General features: G+C 43.7%; 1 protein-coding gene across 11 annotated transcripts in view; it reads left to right on the top strand.

The window, feature by feature from the left end:
- SHROOM3 (shroom family member 3) overlaps window positions 1-22,832 on the top strand; it is a 306,920-nt gene that overhangs the window by 240,917 nt on the left and 43,171 nt on the right. For 9 of the 11 annotated variants that reach the window (XM_044388149.3, XM_044388150.3, XM_044388151.3 and 6 more), the window contains one exon: window positions 7,794-7,922. The exons of 1 other annotated variant lie outside the window; for it this stretch is intronic. In XM_044388149.3, coding sequence (XP_044244084.2) covers window positions 7,794-7,922 — 129 coding nt within the window. One more of the 11 variants, XM_057309781.1, reaches the window with a different exon arrangement.

Raw genomic sequence — 22,832 nt, forward strand, 5'->3', positions numbered from 1 at the left:
TGCATGGCTTAGCATGTGGCAATTCCTAAGAAAAAAGTATTCAAAGCCCAGTTTAATAAGGGGTGGTGCAGAGAGGGTGTGGCCTTCAGCTGTTCCTTTTTCTATTTGTTTTATTTCATTTTGCTTTCTTTTTTCTTTTGAAGATTTTATTTATTTGAGAGGGACAGAGACAGGGACAGAGATAGAGTATGAGTGGGGAGGAGAGGGAGAAGCAGGCTCCCCACTGAGCAGGGAGCCCGATGTGGGGCTCGATCCCAGGACCCCGGGATCATGACCTGAGCCGAAGGCAGACACTTCACCGACTGAGCCACCCAGGCGGCCCCTCATTTTGCTTTCTTTATGAGGATCCTCACTGTTTCAAATGACAAGAAAATTCACTGAATTTTGTTTTTAAAGTACAGTATCTGGTCCATATCACGTGCCCAATAAATGCAAGTGTCTGCTCTCTTGGTAGGAAGCTAACAGTTATTGCCAGGCTCTAAGTGCTGTTTACATATCAACTTGTTCGAGCCTCCCAGCTACCCTTTGATGCTACTATCCTATTTTATGGAGGAGGAAACTGAGGCGTAAGAGGTTAAGTGATCTGCCAGAGATCAAACACGTATTAGGTAATAGGGCACAAATAAGAACAAAAGCAGCTGGGTCCGGAGTCTTACACAGTCTGCCACTTGCGAGAGTTGATTTAAGGGCAGGCTCTGAGTATTTGCGGCGAGGGCCATACCCCTCCAGTGGTGAAGATAGCCTCAGTTTAACCATAGGGCCTGCATGAGGGCCCTTGGTTTTTCTTATGCCCTCGCTCTGTACAGGCTTCAGTGGGTGGAGGGATTGGAGTCAAAGGTAAATGTGAAGCAGATTCAGTGTTAGTAGGTTAAAAGATTTGGCCAGTCATTTGGCTCTTTCCCCTACCCACCCTTTTCCAGTTTTGGTGCAAAAGTTGACATAGAAGTCATTGGCTAAGATCTGGAGATATGCTGAATGCCAGTGGTATAAATTGCACGTGTGGATCCACTGGGAGGTTCCGAGGGATACCAAGTGAGAAAAAGCAGCAGCAAGAGCAGGACGTGCAAAGGGACACAGGTCTGAGACCTACCATTCATATCTGTGCATGACTGAGGGGTTACGTGGGGCCCTCCTGTAATCAGCAAGCAGCTGAACCAGAAGGGGTAAGCAGAAAGAAGAGGGTTTTTTTTGGTTTTGTTTTGTTTTGTTTTTTAAAGATTTTATATATTTGACAGAGACAGCCAGCCAGAGAGGGAACACAAGCAGGGGGAGTGGGAGAGGAAGAAGCAGGGGCTCCTAGCGGAGGAGCCCGATGTGGGGCTCAATGTGGGGCTCGATCCCAGAACGCTGGGATCACGCCCTGAGCCTAAGGCAGACGCTTAAGTACTGCGCCACCCAGGCGCCCCAGAAAGAAGAGGTTTTTAAGTACAAGTCAGTGATATGCCTATGATGGAAAGCACCAGATAGGTTTCAGGTCTAAGAGAATACAGAGTGAGCTTCCTAGATGGTAAACAGTGATTTAAAAAGCAGAAAAGGAGAGTAAGGGAGGGACAGTGACCCTGAAGGTTAGGTCTAAATATACAGACATGTATATATAAATATATAGACCAAAAGGCCAGGAACAGTAACAGGAACTGGGGGCTTTTAAAAAAAGGGCAGTTTCTTTTTCATAGGGTGAAAACTATGATAAATGGTCAGTCATCAGAAAACGGAGAACAGCTATATTAGGTTAAGAACAGAGATCTGTACCCAGTGGCATCAGTTCTTAAAATGTTCTTCCAGACACTGGAGGAGCCAAGAAGTCAGGCTTTCTTCCTCCCCCTCCAGGAGACCAAGGGGAGATGGGTGGGAAGCCTCTGGCAATGACACTCAAGACCTGCTAGCAGGAGAGAGAGAATAATTAGTCCAGCTTCATGCATGATGGACATGGAACAGGATAAAGAAAAGAAACACAGGAAACCAGGAACATGACTTTTAATAAGGCGAATAATGAAAATGAGTACATGCATCCATCGAGCATAAATCCAAAGGAATTTCTCCAAAGGGCTCTGAGGACAGACTCAGGCCTGTATAAATGCACTTCTGTCTGCTTAATCTCCAAAAGCATTCTGGCTCCTTTAAAACATAAGGCAGCAAAACTGCACAGAGCTTTGCCAGCTGTTTGTCTGTTGGAAGGCTCAGCCATAGTCCCCCAGCTCTGGTCCTCTCTACCCCACGGAAGCCTGCTGCTAATGAGATGGACCACATAGGACCGAATTGTACTTTCAAAAAGAAATTGGCTGACAGTCTTATAGAGAAAACAATGAAAAGAAGAGAGACTCACCTTCCCCAAAACGTGTATGGTAAATACCCTTAAGAGTTGATAGGCAGAGAACTCCATTCCAGATGCATCCCACAATTATGCCCTTTATGGTCTCCTGATCCATTCAACAAATCTGTATTATGGGCCTGCTGTGAGCCACTCACCGTGGTGGCCTAGGTGCATGGTGGTCTAAAAATCAAAACTGAAGGCAAGCCAGCCATGGGCCCAGACCGCACCGAGCTTGCTGTTCAGTAGAAGGAGCAGACCATGTACAAGGGAATGATTCCATGCAGCCAGTAGTGCCACGAAGGAAAAGACCAGGTGCCAGGAAGGAGAATTTGGCAGTAGGTGAGGTGGTCTCTGATGCTCGACCTGGGACCAGAAGGCTAAGGAGGAGCCAGCCAAATGAAGAATTGGGAGGAAGATTGTTCCAGACAGAGGAAACAGCATGTGTGAAGGTGAAGATGTGGGTGGGATGGGGAGCTCAAGGCCGGCCAGTGAGGTCAGGGCAGAGTGGGAGGGTGATGTGGAAGGGAGGCCTGGAAGCCAAGTCACTTGGGCCTCAACAACCAAGTGAAGGGACTTGAATTTTATCCAAAATGCAGGGAGCAGCTACACAGAATTTTACTAGAGAATGACACAAGCCATTTCCATTTTTAAAAAGTGTCGCTGGGTGCTGGGGAGACGCTGGATTGAAGGGGGACAGGACTGGAAATATCCAGTGAGGAAGCTGTTTCCTGTTGGATGAAACACAACAAAAAGGAAGAAATTGCTGGTTCTACAGATAACCCAGCATGTCGCTATCATGGTAACAGTCCATGCTAAAGACATGTGGTTTTCTGCTGCTTTACCGCAAGACAAAATAAAACTGTTAAAACTCAATAGAAACCAGGAATCTAAAGGGATCTGGAGAGATCATTTAAAAGGCCTGGCTCTCAGTTCCTTCCAGCTTTCACTCCGGCTTCCCCAGGCATTCCCGGTTTTCATGAAGTTCAAGACAGTCACAAGGAACAGAATGATCTGGAATTTTTTCTTCTGATATTGGCTGAAAGTCAGTTCAGAAAGCAGTGAATGACTCTATTAAAATATAAAATGGTATGGGGCGCCTGGGTGGCTCAGTCATTAAGCGTCTGCCTTCGGCTCAGTTCATGATCCCAGCGTTCTAGGATCGAGCCTCGCATCAGGCTCCCTGCTTGGTGGGAAGCCTGCTTCTCCCTCTCCCACTTCCCCAGCTTATGTTCCCTCTCTCGCTGCCTCTCTCTCTGTCAAATAAATAAAAATCTTAAAAAAAAAATACTAAATGGTAAAGCAGCTGGTGTATATCCAAGAGTTATGAATATTGGGGGTGGTGGGGAAGAGGGTGGAGGAAATAGGAATGTACTCATCATAGGAAGTAGAAATGTAGGTGGTTGGCCTGGATTTCTTGTTTCTTAACTGGGGAAGAAAGATGACATTGGAACTGTGGATCACAATTTTTTTTTTTAGCCCCGCTAAACCTTCTTAGGCCTGCTTTGATTCCTCTTTCATCACTCAATAATTTGTGATCTCAAGACTGGAGAAGAGTGGGAAGCAATGTAAAAACAGCCCCCTAAAATTCTCATTAGCTTTGGCGGCAAGTTACGTGAACTAAAAGGAGACAGGAGGAAAGAAATGTTACAGGTCTGTGGAACATTTGGCAGTATTCCATTCATTTAACAAATAATTATCAAGCACGTCTGCATGCCAGGCAGCAAGCTGGTTCGCTTGCCTTTCTGAGCCTGCCACGGAAGAGACCAGCAAACAGGTGGTCAGACAGTGTGAACTGCACTTTGAAATGCACATCTGTAGCCAGCTTAGCTAGCGTGGAGCGCATCACCTCATCCCCAGCTTGCACCCAGAGGAGATGATGCCCGAACTGAATCCTGCAGGACAAGTACGGATAAGCCAGAAGAATATGGTATCTTTTGGGATCTTGGACGTAGCCCTGTAAGGCTGGAGAGCTGTTTGGTTTGTTTCTATTTTTCACTTGAACTTGTTTCATTGATTCCAAGGCTTCTGCAATGGATCTTTGGGTATTTTTAAGTTAAACAGTGTACCTTGGAGTATCTTTTAAGTAAAAATTAGCTCATTTGGTAACATGTTTAATTACTGTCCCCACCATCACCATTCTGCACCCAGTCTGACCACATCTGGGTTAGTAATTCCAAGGCCTATAGAATTTGTGAGATAAACTCAACATTTTTGAAGGTTTTAAACTGAAAGGAAGAAGAGGAAGTTGTTGTCAGTGATTTTTTTTTATTACAGGCGAGTGTGATTCCATGTGTGGGTCGAGCAAAGATATACCACTTCTCTGTCTCAGCTTGTTCATCTGGAAAAGAGGGCTAAAAGAATTAGTTCTTGCCTTTAGAGAAGTTACGAGAATAACTCCTGATATGGGAAAGCATTCATATCCTTTTATAGGAAAGGCCTGGAGTCTGTTCTGGTCAAGTGGTACCACTGTAGCACCAATGGGACACCACTTCCTGATGAGGTCCAAGCACGTTCTAGGCTTTGTCAGGGCGTCTTTTGCGAGGCAGGTAGGGTGGTAACCTCAGGTGGGGTGGCACAACGTGCATTCCAGAGACGGTGCAAATTCAGTTGCAGATAAGATAACCAGTAGCGAGAAGAAAGGGTGAAGTGAGGATTCCAAGGTGATAGGCTTCCCAACACTCATTCCAGGACTATTTTTATGCCTAGAATCCACTACAGAATTTTTTTTTCATTAGAACTTATGAAGTTTTTAAATGTTATTTCTTGTCCAGATTATTCCAGAGAGGCAGAAAAGCTGTGTTCTAGGTGCTGGTGATTCTTCTTGCATTCTCTCTAGCCTCTTTTCTAGTTTGTTCTAGTTTGTTCTTATACATCCAGACAGCCTACTCAGGTGCCAGCCCATGGGCGCAGGAAGGGAAGATTAGCAGGGAGGGTGGGCTGTGATTTAGCATGGGGGTTGCAGTCAGCAACAAGCCACATGGGTTCCACGAACCCTCACACCCAGTTGCTAACCTCAGCTGGTTCCCTGGAGGTGGCAGGTGACAGGACCACCAGTGGCCACGGAGAGCAGTGCGGGGGTGCTGGTCTCTGCTTTCCTAGCGTTGCAAAGAATCACGTATTAACAATCCTTAAAAAGAGGAGATCATCTCCTTTTTTAGGTCATCTCCTGTTCTTTGTGCTTCCATCTTTTTCCCATTTGCCTGCTCTTGCTGCCAGCCCTTCACTGGGACAGTATATTCCTTCATGCCTTCCAGGAAGGGGGGTGGGCAAGGAAAGAGGAAAGGGCTTAGCTATTGTGTGGCAGGGACCGAGCCAGTGATTGTGGTTTGAGCCAGAAATGAGGAAGTTATTAAATGCCACAAAGGTTTTATGAAAGCTCAGGCGTGGTCTTTGTTTCCCCATAGCAGACAACATCAGGAGCTAGAGGAGAGCTAGGAAGGAAAGCTTGCTGTCAGAACAGATCATACCAATGGGTGGTCTTGGCCATGCTCCTTATGTTCATACAATCTTTACATTCGCACACCTGATGTGAGATACCTGTGAATCGACTTCCCGCCCCAGTTTAAGCTAGAGGGTTTGGTGCCTCTGAGGGTTGTATGAGGAATCCTAATTGGGGACCACATGATGGATTCTGCAAAACGCTTTGACATGTTAACTCTCTGGCCAGAGCTCTTCTTTTCCTATTTATTTGGCAGAGAGAGAAAGTGCACAAGCGGGGGGAGCAGCAGGCAGAGGGAGAAGCAGGCTCCTCGCTGAGCCTGATACAGAACTCGATCCCAAGACCCTGGGATCATGACCTGAGCCGAAGGCAGACGCTTAACCCACTGAGCCACCCAGGCGCCCCTGACCAGAGCTCTTCTTGCTGTTATTTCCAGCATAGATTAGGTCTTTTTAGTTGTGTCTATTTTGTCTAACATCTTAGCTGAAAGAAGCTCTCAAATGGAGGTAATGCAGTAAAACAATAACGAGAATAATCCGGCATATACCGCGTGTAGGCAGTATGCTAGACAGTTAATAGACATCATTGAGAAACCTTACAGCAGCTTTGCAAGATAGGCATGGTAATATTGGCTAATTTGCTGAGTGCTGAATATGTGCCAGGCTCTATTCTAAGTGCTTCATCTGAATGAGTTTAAGCTTCTCAATAGCGCTGTGAAAATGTGGGTGTTCTTTTACACCCATTTTATAGATGAGAGAACTGGGCACAGAGAGGACAGAGTCACAGGGCTAGTCAGCAGGAAGAGCCAGGACTCCAGCCCAGAGAGGCTCGTAACCGTGGTGTGCCATCTAATTTTTACATTACCGTGTGGAGCTTGAGGCTCAGAGGGCATTTGCCCAGTGTCTTTCAGTTCCTAAGTGACAGAACCTCAGACTTCAAGCTTAGGCTTATATTGACTATATTCAAAGACAGGAATCCTAAATTTGATGAGAAAAGTAATGTACAGAAAGGGGTGATGGTGCTTGGCTGTGGAAGCATATCTGAGAAATGGAAACTCCCTGGTCATCTCCCTCCATGTCCTGAAATAAAAGGAATGGACAGCCATTTGATAATCCCACCTCTTCTTAGCCGCAGCTCATGCAGAGAAGCAACACACATTTGCATCTTCTCCAGATTCCTGCTCAAAGGGCATGCGTGGGGGCGAGGTTCTTGGTGTCTCAGAAAGGTTCTCAGAGACAGACACTGAAAACACATCCCTGGTACGCAGCAAAGTGGAATGATAAACCTGGTTTAGATCAAGAGGAGGCCTTAAAGTTGGGCATGTGGAAATTCAGGAGCTGAGATTCTGCTAAGGAGAAGAAACGCACCTGTTGTCACAACAGAACACATTGGCCATGCAGGGCTTAAAATCATCTCTGACTGCCTGGGAGTATGGAGGAAAGGAGTTAAGGGAATGATGTTCGGGAGCAGGAGTGGGGGATGGATTTAAATGGACACATAAAAGGCTTGCCTCCAGCACAGTGGAATCCAGACAGTCTGAAATAGCTTGGGCTCAAGAGTCGGTACGTTCTTCTGAGCGGTCACCTGCTGAACAAAGGAAGGCTGCTCCAGTTGGGGGTCACTCTCCTTATAATGAGACTGAGAAGGGAGGCAGTAGGGACTGGGTTTCAGGGAACCACCTTGTCTGACCACGTGCTTCCGTGAGTCCAATTTCTCACTTATTTACCAATGGAGGCTGAATTATAGGGGGGAGTTCACCTTCGCTATAGTGTCTCTTGCTTCCCCCTTGGGTGGTATTCTGAGACTGGGAAGTACACTTTATTGATTCACAGAAACGTAGATAGGATGAAGACCCTCAGTGGCAGATTCGCCTTCTTTTGGGCAGAGAACTTCCGTGGGTGTGGGCTTGGAACTGCACGCTTAGCTCTGCCACTTTGCTCTAACTCCATGGTTCATTTTCATACATTTTTCTTGTTGATTCATTTGTGCCCCCTGCCCTTGAACACCATCACGCTCAGCTTCTCACTTTCCTCTTTTTGCCAGAGATGCGTGTGCAGACCCGGGCCCTGCAGGCACTGGCACATCTGACTCCAGCCCAGAGCACCTCGCCTCCCACCCCCAGCACAGGAAAGCAGCATGGTCGGGAGGGGCTAAGATTCGGCTGAAGCACAGGTAAGAGGCGCAGAGGTCTTTGCCGAGCGGTTCCAAAAAAGGGACTCGACTGCTAGAAAAGGGAATTGGGGGCAAGGCTGTGACTCAAGAGATAGGCTAGTGAGCGAGGTCAGGAGGGGCTGAATAGGGAGGTCCCATAGAAGCTCAGAGTACATTCACAGCAGTTTCCAAACTAGGTTCTGAAGAACCCTAAAGTTCCTGGGAGATGAGATGGGGCTCCAGCAAATCATTTGATTCAGATCTCTTTTTAAAAACACATCAACAACTGTTTTTAAAACTCTAATTAAAAACACTCAAAGCAACATACCAAGCAACGTCTTAAACACTCTGGAAATGACAAATGTGTTACATCGTACAGTAAGATTAATTCATCTTTGAACTGATAGTCATTTGAAACTTCTCTTGTCATCTCTGAATAGAGGAATGTCCTAAGATTATAAAGTTAGCCCAAGAAAAATTCGCAACTATGTCCCTGTGCTTCCTCTATGCTCCTGTGTGCTCAGTAGCCTGCTAGGTCTTTACCTTTCTCATCAAATCCCCACACCAGTCCTGTGACGTCTGCACCAGTATTCAGCTAGGAGGTGGTGGGTTCACATTCAGTTTGGGCTAACAGATGCCACACTCTCTTGCCTGGACAATCAGCATAAGGACCTACTTCCTAGTAAACCATGGGAATTCAGTGAGCTAAGATACTCAAAGCACTAAGCACAGAGCCCACCCATAGGGAGCGAGAACTGAGTGTCAGGTGAAGTAGATGTCAGGTGGTATGATGATGTGGTGTGGTTTTCGTTCTGTTCATTACCACGTATGTCTGTGTGCCAGCATGGAGTCCAGTATAATATAGAGAGCAGGACGGGGTCCGTGGAAGCAAACCACCTAGAATTCATGTTGCAATTCTGCCACTTCCTGTGTAACCACAGGCATATTATTCAAACTCCCAGTTCCAATTGTAAGGCAAGTTTAATAACTAATCACGGGTTTGCTGAAAGCATTGAAAGACTGAATACACAGAAAGTACGTGGGGGTACCCAGCACATCATAAACACTCAGGGAGTGCTGGTTAGCATTGTTCTCAATCCTTCTGATTTCAGTTTGCAGGCTCTTTCTTGTAGACACGTTGATTTGCATTATAAAGAAGTAAACATTGTAAATTTGGATTTATACAATTATTCCTGTTTATGGATATGCAAATATACATGAATGTATTTGTTATGTTTTATGTAATAAAACAACACTTGTATCTGGTGTCTACAATAAAGTTCTCTAAGATTTCATTAAAAAAAAAGATTCAAAAGAGGTTTGAATATACTGATGGAGGACAGGTCAGATTTGCAGAGGGCTCTGTCTACAAGGCAGCCAGCTGGCAAAGGCTATTCCAGGGCCAGCCTGAAGCAGCAGAGCCCTGAGCACTTTGCCCTCCAGTCTCCTTGGATCATCACAGTATAGAGAACCAGAGCCTTCTGTTTAGCAAGACTCCACTGGGTTGTGTAGGCTGGCGTGGCATCAGCGCGAACGTACTCAAGGCCAGAAAGTTGTGGTTAAGGAGTTACTGGAGTTGCCAGCCAGGGTGATCCGGATTGAACCAAGCAAGTGGTGATGGAACAAGAAATGAGATAAGATGTGAGATGAATTTGGGAGACAGATCGATAGCAGATGAGGGTGGGAGAAGGGAGGAGAAAGATGAAATGTGTGACTTTCAAGCTGCTGCCAGTGGGGCACTTGGGAGAGAACCGTGGGACCATTAGCCAGGGTGATGAAGGCAGGAAGAGCAAAGGCGAAGTGAACACCCACTTGAGCACGGGAATCACACAGACCTGAGTTTGAACTTGAAACAATGAAAAGATTTTATAAAACAGTCTTTAACAATTGGATAAAACAAATGAACCTAATTGTATACCCAGATGGTATCCTATCCACAAAAAGACGGTCTTTAAACGAGCTGGGGTTGCCCTCACAGCATGGTCAAGGCTGGCCAATGGGGCTCTGTCTGTGTGAAGGGAGACTGGAGGGGAGTAGATGGGCAAGCAGTTGCCTTTTTAAAAAGTCATGACCTTTATGTTGCATACATTGTTCCCACTCATATCCTTTTAACTCTGTATACTCTAGGAATTTTACGTGTGTCTTGACTCTACAACTATATATATTATAAGCCCCTGCAGTAGTTGGCTTCTTTCCTAGAGGAAGAGATCTCTGCGCCCCAAGTGTCACTGATATAGGACTGAACTTGGAAATTGGAGTGGTTCTCATCCAAATACACTCTGATCCTAAATCCTGCCCATTTTGGTTTTTACTGTTTACTTTGAAATAATTGTAGACTCATTAAGAAAGTTGCAAAAATAGTACAGAGATTGCCACTACACCCATCCCCTAGCTCTCCCTAAAGTTAACATCTTTTATAACCATAGTCCGAGTATCAAAACTAAGAAATGGGCATTGGTAAAATGCTATTAACTATAGACGCTAGACTTATAAACAGTAGACTTTATTTAGATTTTATCATTTTTTCCCTATACGAATGTCCCTCTTCTGTTCCAGGATTCCATGTTCTATTTGTCCTGTTTCCTTCGTTTCCTCTCATCTGTGGTATTTCCTCAGATTTTCCTGGTCTTTTCTGACCTTAACATATTGGAAGAGTACAGGCCAGTTATTTTGTAGAATGACTTCTATTTGGGTTTGTTTGATATTATCTCATGGTTAAACTGAAGTTCTACATTTTTGGCAAGAATACCACAGAAGTGATATGTCCTTCTTAGCATGTTCTATCAGGGATTACATGATGTCAGTATGTTCTATTCCTGGTGATGTCAACCTTGAGTACTTGGTTGAGGTGAAGTCTGCCAGGTTTCTCTGCTATACAGTTATTGTCTCTTTGTAATTGATAAATATCTTGGAGGAGATAACTTTGAGGCTATGTAAATATTCTTGTCTCTCCTCAAACTTTCTCCATTGGTGGATGTATTCCCTGCAACATTTATTACTAGAATATTCTAAGGTGACTATTTCTTTCACTCCTTCTACATTTATTAATTAGAATTCTTCTAGAAGGAAGAGCTATCTCTTTCCTACTTATTTTAACTGTTTATATCAGTAAGGACTCCTTCACATGTATTTTATTCTATGGGTTGTAATCCAATGATACTGTTATTTTATCGCTTACGTTATTCCGGTTTTGGTCATTGGCAGCTCCTTCAGGCTGGCTCTGGTCTAAATGCTGTGTTGAGGGGCGCCTGGGTGGCACAGCGGTTAAGCGTCTGCCTTTGGCTCAGGGCGTGATCCCCACATCAGGCTCCTCCACTATGAGCCTGCTTCTTCCTCTCCCACTCCCCCTGCTTGTGTTCCCTCTCTCGCTGGCTGTCTCTCTCTCTGTCGAATAAATAAATAAAATCTTAAAAAAAAAAATAAATGCTGTGTTGAATTATGGAAAGGAGTGAGGTGCCAACGTCTTGGTCTTCCACTTAGAGCAGAATTGATGTGCTTTTGAGCTTCTTAGGAGTCTTCCAAGCGTTGAGGGTGGGAGGTTAGAAGTGATCTTTGAGCAAATCTAATTTGTAACAGGGCACAGAATGTGGAATTGAAAAGTGCCACCTCATGAGCCAATTCCAAGTGCACTGGGTCATAGTTATAAATAGTTCCTTTTTTGTGGAGAAAATAGCCAGGAAGGATTTTCTCATTTATGTATAAGAAAAATGGAAGAGTAAAAGCAAGAAATTCCATCCCCCTAGGTGTAGACACGGACCAGCCAAGAAACCACGTGTAGAGAGAGAAACGCTTGGTGGCCCAGGGCTTAATATTCTCACAGATCCAATCCCATCCTTCCCTTCCTGCTTAGACCCCTGAAAGCTCTCTCACCTAACTTGTCAGTAGGAATCCTGTGATCTCACTTACCTTAACAGAAATATCTCCATAAAGTCTGTCAAGCCTAGACCAGGGCTTTACAGGGAGTTGGTAAAGGAAATAAAATATTCCAATTTAAAACTCAAGATTTCCTGAGCTATATGCTGTCCTCCAGAAACTTCTCAGCCCTTCCCCCACCAGTCACCACCATCATTACGATAACTATCTCAATGACGTATTAAACATTTTCCACATGGTAGTGTGGGCTCTGTAAAATAAATCAAGACAAATCCGTAATAGTAGCTCAGGTTTTGACCCCTAATTCATTCTCAGGTGAGCAGTGAGGCGGTTCAGCTAGCACTTTGCACTTCCCTTGGCAATGAGTTTTGTCCCGGTGCCACGGACTTAGCATTCACAGGACAGTGTGCTTAGGAGGTCTAGTGGATGCTGATTTGGACCCTGCTTTAGCGGCCTCCCAAACTGTGAGAAGCTTAAAGCAGTTAACACACTTTTGCAGACAGTGGCATTTTTGCATGTGGAGGAGGCCGCGGGTTTGGCAGAGATCATTCAAGGAAACTTCCTGATTCCAGCTGGATGCATTTTATCAGCAGATGGTTTTCCTTGCTTCTCTCCTCCTCCTGCCCACAAAATGGAATTCTAGCATTTCTAAGCTGCGTGCTCATGTCTAAGATGCTGGTCTTCTCAGGAAAAGTTACCAAGGGTCTCCTTCTCTTCACTCAGATTTGGCAGAAATTGAATTTTAACTGGCCAATTTGCAGAGGTGACTGGGAGTGAAAGTCCCACCCAGCTGCACGCTTAGTGAGTTCAGAGCGGTTCAGAGTGTCTGACAGGAGGCGCAGGGGATAGCTGGGAAGAGGAGAGAGCAGTAGTAGGGCGAAATGGCTTTTTATCCCACCCCTGAATATGACTTGCAGTTGACCAGAGGGCTGTTATCTAGGATGCTTCTGTTTGCCACCAGGTAAGTCCACTACTATGTGGGAATGAGCTCTAGCATTTTCACTGCAGGACTCGCACCTGTGAAGCCTTTCACAGGTGTCTTTTTGATGTTGTGCTGGATCGCTTTATAAAGAAAAATAACCACATGTTTAAGCCTGTTTTTCTCAACCGTTGTTGAAAAGTCTCATTATTTGAGCACTCATGTAATTCAGTACTGTTAATATTTCTGCTTGGGAATTTTCAATCATTCTCTCTCCTCTGTATACAGTCACTATATTTCTTATGATGTGCGTATTTGGAATGGCTTTTATCTCATTCAGATTAGCAACTGCTTTGTGTCCTGCACTTCATGGTTTTGCTTCCCCATTTCCCTGGGGAATTCCGCAGTAACTGTTCCTATTTCTCACGAGGAATGATTATCTGTGTACTAACAGCCAAGTTCTTCTCTATTCTCATTAACATTTGTTTGAAGACAAGGAACCTGTGAATATATTCTGTTTTAAAGACAAGGTGTGGTCTTCTCACTGAACTTTGAATTTACATGAAAAGAACAATGTATTGAGATTGCCAGTTGTACATTATGTAACGCCATCACAGTTGCACATATAAATACTTGATTATCTTTTCCCTATTCACAGTAATTTGAATCAGCTTTTATTCTTTTTTTTTTAAGATTTTATTTATTTATTAGAGAGGGAGATAATGAGCAGGGGGAGGGGCAGAGGGAGAGAGAGAAGCAGGCTCCCCACTGTGCAGGGAGCCCCATGTGGGGCTCGCTCAGACCCAGGACCCTGGGATCATGACCTTAGCTGAAGGCAGACGCTTAAACTGACTGAACCACCCAGGCACCCCTGAATCAGCTTTTATTCTTATATAATCTTGATTCAAGGTTTTTGTTCAGAGCTATGCTTAATGCCAATGCTTGCTTCTAGGGATACTATTACTTAAAAGAACATGTGGCATATGGACAAGAAGAGGATGTGGCAGTCATGGTAATGTTCTAGATCTCAAGGTGATTTGAATATTTATTACTACAGGAATTCATCTTGTTATTATACCTTGTAAAAGGTAAAAAAGAAAATATGAACTGCTTATATTATAAAACAGAGAGAGAGAGGGATCACAGGGCTGGTTTTTCAAGTTTTATTTGGCATTCTTTCATTTGAAAGTGAGTAAGAGAGAAGCACTCTTTGGAGTTGTATTATTTTCTCCCCCACCAGTGTCAGGTTATGTGTGAGTGGCTGCAGTGGTAGGTAAACCCCCGTTGTAAAAGTTATTATGAAAATATCGGTAGGGTAGGCACTGAGGGGCTGGGGCAAGTACTCCTGAAGCTTTCAGCTTCTCTGTCTTCTTTTCATTCAGGCTACTATAATACTTAAAAACTTTCTTTCAGTGAACAGTCCCTTTCCGGTACGATTTCAAAATGTAGATTCTTCTTTTGACCACTGTTGAAGGTTTTTCTCTAAAACGAATTCTTTCTGGCCTTTCCTTTGTTTTCTTGTTGCCTTTAATTGCTTATTTGGGGCCTCTTTCTCTAAACGACAAGAAAGTGAATTAGAGAAGAGAAAAACAATGCAATGCATCATACTTAACCCAAAAGAGAATTCAGTTTCTTTAGTGTTAGACGTTTGGGGGCCATCTATTTGTTGTTTTTTTTTAATGGAATGGTGTTTGGAAAAAAATAACTTCCAAAAGGTAAGGCTTTTGCCTCACAAAAATCAAAAAACAAACAACAAAAACCCCTTTCTTCACTTGTTTTGGCAAATGAAATTCAATTTATACTTTGGGAGGAGCCTGGGTGGCTCAGTCATTTAAGCCTCTGACTTCAGTTCAGGTCATGATCTCAGAGCCCGGCACTGAGCCCCCCATCTGGCTCCCTGCTCAGCGGGGAGCCTGTTTCTTCCTCTGCTTGCCGGTACCCCTGCTTGTGTGCATGCGGTCTCTCTCTGTCAAATAAATAAATAAAATCATTTTTTTAAAGATTTTATTTGACACACACACAGAGAGAACAAGCAGGGGGAGTGGCAGGCAGAGGGAGGGGGAGAAACAGGCTCCCACAGCTTATTTGCAAACATTGAAGTGTGAGTTGACTATTCCGATTCCTCAGAGTTGAGAGTAAGAGGGTAGAAAGAGAGGGCTATTGAGAAAAAGACGTTCAACATCACCATCCCGTCGGTGACTACGTGAAAAATGCCCACCCCCGTTGCTAGTCCCTTTCCTTTATGATAATAGTTTTCCTTGGTCATCAATAAAATTTAAATCTTTTCAAAATCATGTCAGAATAGAGAGTGGGGAGGAGATAAACCAGTAGTGAAAGGATGTTAGGACAGGTGTGAGGAATGGGGCGGAGCATCTTGCTAGAAAAGGTTTTTTCATCTTTTATGCGAATTTTAGATGTTAGAGGCTTCTTTCGGTCAGTTAGCACACTTCACTCTTACTTGTGATTCCATTGTCACAGCCAAAGTCCCCAGGGCATATTATCAGGATGTGACATTTAAAAAGAACGTTCCAGAAAGGACTGTGTTGCTGTGGGGTTATATTACCTAATGCATACCTTTCTACCCACTGAACCACTCGTTTAAGACACAGATGTTAGTGAGGCAATTATAAAAGCCTTAGAAAATTTTGCTTGGATTTTTCTGTGTATCTGAAAAGTCTGAAGTACAGCCTTGAAGAGCCCTGTAGTCCTAGAACTAGAGGCTAGGGATGCTTTAAGGGGGTAAAGGATTTCTCAAAAACAGTGTCTTTGCCAACAGTGTTTGAATGCACAATTACCATCTTTTTTTTTTTTTTCTTCCTTTTTGTATTTTGGAAGATAGGCTTTTTCAACTCCTTAAAAATTTCGACAGCTTTCCTGTGTCCTGTGAACACGTAGAAAACACATCTCAATATAGGGTGATTTTTATTGCGCAGAGAGTGCCATCTGGACCTATGGGACGAAACAATGCTATGAGTACAGCTCAGCATGCTTGGCTTGGTCATCGTTTTCAATTGCTAAATATATTTGTCATCAGTATTTGGGGCCTATCACTGTCCTGTAAACAGGACATGCCTGAAAGGGCATTGTTTTCCTTTCATCTGTTCTACCATTCTACAGATATGATCTCCTCCCCCCAAAATCACTTGTATAGTGCCATTTAATTGTTCATATTGAGTTTGCTTCCTCTTTAAGGTTATGTGAAAGGGGCAATTTAGCATTAACTAGCAAAACTGCAAGTGCCTATTTTGAGCCAACAATTCTACTTCTGGGAATTTCTGCTGTGATATGTCAGCATAGATAGAAAACAGTGTATGGGCATGGTTATTCACTGAAGCATTATTTGTAATACCAAAAGACTGGAAATCAAGAAGTATCCACAAAAAGGGTCTGGTTAAGTTAACTATGATATCTGCACATGGGAGAAAATGGAGCAGCTAAAAGGAAAAAAGGGCACGTGGAAGCTAAGCTCCGAAGAGACACGGGGTGCGGCCTGGGAAGGGTGCAGTAGGACTTCTCAGTGGCTTTGATCTTTTTTTTTTTTAAACTATGAATTAACTACCTATTCAAAAAAATACCTGAAATATAGGGAAAACATTAAGATCTGTTGTGATGAGTGCACTAAACAGACGATGGACTGGCAGGTAGGTAGGTTAGTGAGTATATTAGAAAATGGGATATTTTATTTGGTAGTGCTGGTAGTCTGCTTTGTGTTCTTACACATTCAGCTCCTGTCTGGTTGATAACTGGCATGGTTTTAGAAGGCTGGTGTGCCCAGAAGAGTCAACACAAAGTGTCAGTCATAACAGCTTGTCTAAGCACAGCATCAACAAAAAAAAACGAACTCTAGCTCTTTGAATTTTTTATGTTCCAAGTTACGGTTATCACCGTCTCCATTTATCCAAAGGATACCAATCCTTCAAGGTCATCTGAAGTCGGGCTCTACCTCTAGGCCTTTTGGCCAACTTCAGATCCTATTCTTGATCATGGGCAGCACATGAGCTGTTTGATGCCTGTATCCCAAATCCCTCTAGAGCCACATGGCCCAGTAGGATCTCATGACTTCTCCTACCATCTGCTTTTCACTCTTATGGCTCCAGTCACACTCCCGTGTGCTTCCTGAAAATCCCAGATTTGGTCCCACCCCAAGGCCTTTGTGTTTCATTGTTCCATCTGTGCTAAACACTCTGGGTTCACTCTCATCATTTAGATCTCAGTTCAAATGTCACTCTCAACAAGGCTGTTCCTGATCCCAAAGCAGACACCCTCAATGACACTCACATTACCTAGTTTTATTTCCTTCAGAACCCTTAGAACTGTATGAAAATATCCTATTTGCTTATTGTCTGTCTCTCTACTCTGCCCTCCAGACCTTATTTCTACTGCTCACTGCTTAGATATTAAGAGCACCAGACAGATGTGTGAGTTTAATATCCGCTCTGCCCCTCACTACCCTTGTGACTGTGGACAAGTTGCTTAGTTTTTCTTATTTACTTCATTTTCTCATTAATAGCCCTGTAACATAAAGATAGTATAAAAAGTGAGAAAACATGCACCAGTGCCTACAGTGGGCTTGGCACTCAGCAGGCACTCAAATATTTTTTTGAATCTATGAATAATTGTTCTGTTTAATACTTTTTCTTGCATCTAAGTCTCCCCAACAAGATTATAAACTCCTCGTGACCATCTGTGACCTCTCAGAACTCCAACTAGACTTCATCAAGGTAGAAGGCACATAGTAGGTGATCAGTGAAAACAGCCTGCCGTACCTGAACTTGATTACAGATTTCTCAGAAATATGCTGTGCATTCCTGAATCAGTGTTAGGGCACAGTCATCTTAGAAGGACATCATGTCACTTGCTAGTTCCAGTTCCATCAGCCTACCCATCCCACACAGTTGAGCTTCCTTGTTTGTGGTCAGGAATGCAACAAAAGGGCTTTGTTTGAATTACGCCCACATGCAAAACTTGGTTTGCTTAAATTTTAAAATTAAATGGTCTTCTGACTCTTTTTGATATGCCCATGATGTAATGCCCTTTAGGAAAGTATTTCCTTATCTTCTTAAAGATCAAAGTGATCCCAAAATATGAAAGCATGCTGTGCTCTTTAGGAATGTTTATTAAATTATTTGCATCATTGAAAAAAGTCAGCCAACAGCTGTTTGACTTTTTTGGTTATCTCAAGATACAGTGTGATATATTTTTAAAACAAGAGGCTATTTTTGAAATACTGTGATTTTTAATAGGTAATACGTGTGCATGGTACACAATTCAAAAGTTACAGAAGGAAATACAGTGAAAAATAAGTTTTCCTCCCCAGAGGCAGTCATTGTTTCCAGTTTCCCAAGTATCACTCCGGAATAGTCTTTACACTAATAAACAGAGAAGGGGTTACGTATAGTTTCCTCTTCCGTACTGCAGCATACTTACTTACAGTGCTAAACCTTACTGTCACCATCTAACCTTATATTTTGGAGATCCTTACGTGCCAATATGTATGGAGCTAATCCATTCTTTTAATGGCCACAAAAGCATTCTACTCTATGGATGTACTGCAGTGATTTAACGAGTCTGCTACTGATGAGCATTTAGCTTTTTTTTCTATCTTTTGATATGTTATTTAAAATTTTTTTTCTAGATGTTGCCGAACTATTCTTTCTTTAGGTTGTGCTATTGTATATTCCTCCTAGCAAGGTGTTAGAGTTGATGGGCTAGATTTTGGTCCTCTTTTTCACTGTTCTTTTTCCTCACTTTATCACTTAACTGTTCGTGTGGAAGAATCTTATAAAGAAAAGACATCTCTGAAGCCTTCTCCCACCATATATGTTTTTGCTTTTGTCTTTTAGGGGCCTTTTGATTATTTCAAGATCTCTCTGTTCTTAATGTTTTGGTCTCCTGTGAGGAGACCTGACACCCCGCCCTAGGGCAGGTAGTTACCTCTCCAACCTCCAGAAAAAAAAGCTCCCCAAGTTGGGTTTCCTGTCTTGGCACTGAAAGTCTTGGACATTTATTTTATCTTTATTGTAGGAATTATTTCTTTGTGATGTATTACGTACTGTAGGAATTACTTCATTTGGTCTGCCTGCCCAGATGTAAGCTCCTTAAGGGCAGGACCCTATCTCAGTCATTAATTCTTTGAAATATCTCTCGTCAAGTTTTAACTCTTCTAGTTCTCACTGTTGTGCTCCTTGAGCTCCGCTCGCCACATCAACCCCCTCACTTTTCCCTCCTCTGGCATCATCAGGAAAACAGAGGACATTGGGTGCAAAGTCTCTCTGACCTTCCTCCCCCCTTTCATTATTAGGGGCGTCAACATCTTACCTCTTCCTTTCTTATTTCAGTGGAACTGGCTTTACTCCTACATAAATAAGGTATACTCCCCACACGCGCTCTAGAATGCCATCCCTTCCTACTTCCTCATGAGTCTTGAGGAGTGTCATCCTCTTTGTCCTGTATCCTGGAGCTCCCTGTCTCACATACGCTTGCTCTTGCTCGTACTTCTCCTTGTTTAAAACAAAACAGCAAGAACAAAACCTTTCCCTCCCTGATCTCCTCTAGATTTTCTAGCTACCACCCTCTTTCTCTCGCTTAGAGCCAAGTGTTTAAAAGAATTATCTGCCCTTGCTGTTTCTGTTTTCTCTCTCATTCCCCCCCTTACTTCACCCTAGTCAGGCTTCTGCCCCTGCAATTCCACTGCAAGGACTTACTAGTTGTCAAATCCACTGCACATGCATCCAACCTCATCAAACTGCCTTCAGTTGGAATGGCTGACAGTTCCTCCTCCTCCCTGTCTCCACTGGGAACCTGTGAAACTCCTGTACTCTCCTAGTTTTTCTCGAACTACTTCTCTGGAACCTTTTTCTTGGGCTTCTCCCTTGGCTTCCTCCGCCCTAAATCATAATGGTTCTCAAAGATCCATCCTTAAACTACTTGTCTCCCTACGCATTCTTCCCAAGCAGCTTGCCTTTTCTCAAAGGTCATGTGTCTTATGACTCCTGATTTCTAAATGCAGCCCAGACTTCAGTCCTCTAGACCCTCTTGCCTACCATATTCCTCGGTGGAAAACCCCATAGGCTCCTCACATTTGCATGCCCCAGAGGGAGCACTGGGGAGCACCACTCTGTTTGCCTCTTCCCGCTTTCCATTCCCACCCCCTCCAGCTAATGGTTCTTTATATAAGTTAATTTTATTACCATTCTAGCTCAAGCTAGAAACATAAACACCATCCTTCCTCCTTGGCTATCCTCCCTTCTACACCACCTACAACCAAGTAGTTGTTGGCTGGGCATTCTCTTTTAAGGTCACTGCCCACCGCCTTAGTGCCAGGCCCTCATACCCTGGCCAATAGAATAGCCTCCAATCTTGTCTCTCTCACCTTGTTATTGGCAATATTTTACTGATACCCATATTTGAACATGCCCCTCCTTGGCAAAGGTTATTTGGGGGCTTTTAAATCCATAGGATACCATCCAAACCCTTTAGTGAGGTCTGTTAAGATCTAGCCCCTCCTACCTCTTCACCTTTATCTACTGTTCTTCCCTTACTCATCATCTCCTCCCCAGCTTCTCTGAATTGTTTTACCACGTGTTTGCACATTTCCATGCATTTGTCATGCTATTTTTTCTAGCTGGATGGCCTTCCCTTCCTTTTCCCATCCTCTTCCATCTAAGAAATCTTTCATGATGTAGGTAAAAGTGAAGCTTTCTTGACCTCACCCCACAGTATTAGTGAGTCCCTCCTCTGTGTTCACCAAGCATCTTGTACAGGTCTCTATTATGGAACCCATCTCATCACAGTTAACTTGCCTGTCCTCCTCTATATTCTGAATTATTTGGGTCTAATGATGCTTTGTTGTTCTTTGTATCCTCAGTGCCAGCATAGTGGCTGGGATATAGAAAGTCTCCCTGGATGTCCCCTGAGTGAATGGGAAAGAAACCGTGGAAACGTCTGGATAGGTTACATTTTTAAAAAAGCTTTGCTCTTCAAAGCACAAAGAAAAATTTTCTTCACTTAAAACAGCACCATTTGTCTTCATTGTTCTATGCAGAGCCTTTTGTACACTTGAGAGTCTGATTCAGAACTTCGAGCAAGGTGAGGTTGTGACCAGCTGATAATATGAAGTCTGGTAGCTATATTGCACTTAGGGCACCTCCCCTCTTCTTTCCTGGGAGATTTCAGACTAGAGGGCTTCTCTGGAACCCCTGAAGTTATCAGTAAACAGTAGCTCACATCTTATCGCCTTGACTAGAAGAGGGATCTTTCTGTGGAGCCTGTGGAATTTATCAGGGCCTGTCCATTTCTCTTGGGTGGGAAAGACCTGTCAGCACCCAGTCTTTTTAGGTAGGCATGGTCAGATGTGGTTGGTGGGTGAAGCTGCTGAAGTCATCCCCAGCATTACCACCCTCAGGTGTCAGGCTGAGTTCACTCTTCAGCTACACCCATTGGATTCTCAAGGCCCGTCCCTAGTCACAGGGCTAGCTAGCATCCTGTTTCTGAGGGGGTCCTGCCAACTCTTCTCACTGAGGTAACCAGAACACGAGACGGCAAGATGATAGTTTTTCTTCCTTCTTATGTATTTTGGACCTATTTGGATCATTTAGACCCATATGAAATGTCTCCAGGTGCCTCATGCAAAAGAGACTTGGTATTTTTTCATTAAGTTCTGTATGGTTCTTTAGCAGCACCTGCTGAGTATCTGAAGTCCTAGGTAACTGGGTTTGAATCCCGGCTGTGGGACTTAGGGCTATGTGATTTGGGCCAGCCTCTGAGGTGCTTGGGGCACCAGAAAAGATTTCTAATCACTGGACGTAACTGGAATATAATGCAGGAATCTGAGTCAGTGAGGAACTGGGGTTCAAGGAAGGTGGCCTGGCTTCAAGGAACTAGGTGAGGAACCTAGTTTCTGGGGGGACTGCATGTCCAAGATCAGAGTGAGTCTAGCAGCAAGAATGCCAAACTGTGAAGATACTGAGCCATTAACCTGGGCCTCCCTGGTGGCCTTCTGAGAAGAAGGCAGGTTCAACTCGGGGGCCATACAGAACCCACAGGCATGGGTTACGTGGGCCTATAATGGGGATTGAAGAAGTATGGGGGCAAGGAGGCAAATTGTAGTATTTTGCCTTCCATTGTCGGTCTCTTGTGTTTGCACCCTATTTGATCTCTTTAGCCCAAGGCTGTGCTACTACTTGTTTGCTTTCTTTCCTAGCTTCCAGGTAGGCAAGATTTAGTCCCTGTTGGCCTGTGTTTACCTCCTTGACTAGAGGTTACAGCCACTGCCCTGGCAGCTCCCTGCCTTACTGCTGTGGCCAAGGTCCTTCAGGCTGTGAGCACAGTAACCCTCTGCTGTAATTACCTACTCTCAGTATCTTACTGGGGAGCTCATCGCCAACAATAGCTCCTGCCCATTCTGCTAGTCTCCATCATTCACTCCTGGCTTCTCTCTCCCCTTTTCTGTCCAGGATTGTAGATCTCTCTGGTGGGCTTATCTCCCTATCATCTAGTCTTCACCAATTCTTTAATAATGACTGACTGAAGATAATGATACTTAACATTTATTGAGCTCTACTATATGCCAGGTATATTAGCTCATTTTTAATCTTATAAAAAACCCTATGGATAGGTTCTGTGATAACCTGCCTTTTTCAGATGAGGAAGCTCAGAATGATTAAGAAACTTACCACGAGTTTTTAGCTGTTGGATTTTAGGTATCAGGATTAGAATCCAGGTTTGTCTGATAGCAGAGCTGATAACCTTTAGCCACATTTCAGCTTCTCTCTATCCCCAGCATTTTATCAAGAGATATTTCAGTTTTTCTCACTTTCCTTGGCCACTGTAGCAACACAGACATTAGTCTGACTGTAGGTTCCTTCATTTCAATAAGTATTTATTGACAACTAAAAATCTTGTGTGTCTATATCCCTTGCTTTGCACAAGATCATTTTCCTATCACCCCAACCTCTCTTCAGAAAAAATATATGTATTTGGGGGAATGATTCTCTCTCTTGGCAAGTCCTCCATACTCTCTTACAGATTTTTAAAGTTGCTTCAGATTAAAATGAGGTTCATACACCCTCTTCAATTAATGTTTTTATACATGAACAAAGGCTTAGGGAGGAGAAGTAATTTATACAGGATCATGTAGC

The sequence above is a fragment of the Ursus arctos genome, unplaced genomic scaffold (assembly GCF_023065955.2).
Source record: "Ursus arctos isolate Adak ecotype North America unplaced genomic scaffold, UrsArc2.0 scaffold_9, whole genome shotgun sequence".
Classification (NCBI taxonomy): domain Eukaryota; kingdom Metazoa; phylum Chordata; class Mammalia; order Carnivora; family Ursidae; genus Ursus; species Ursus arctos.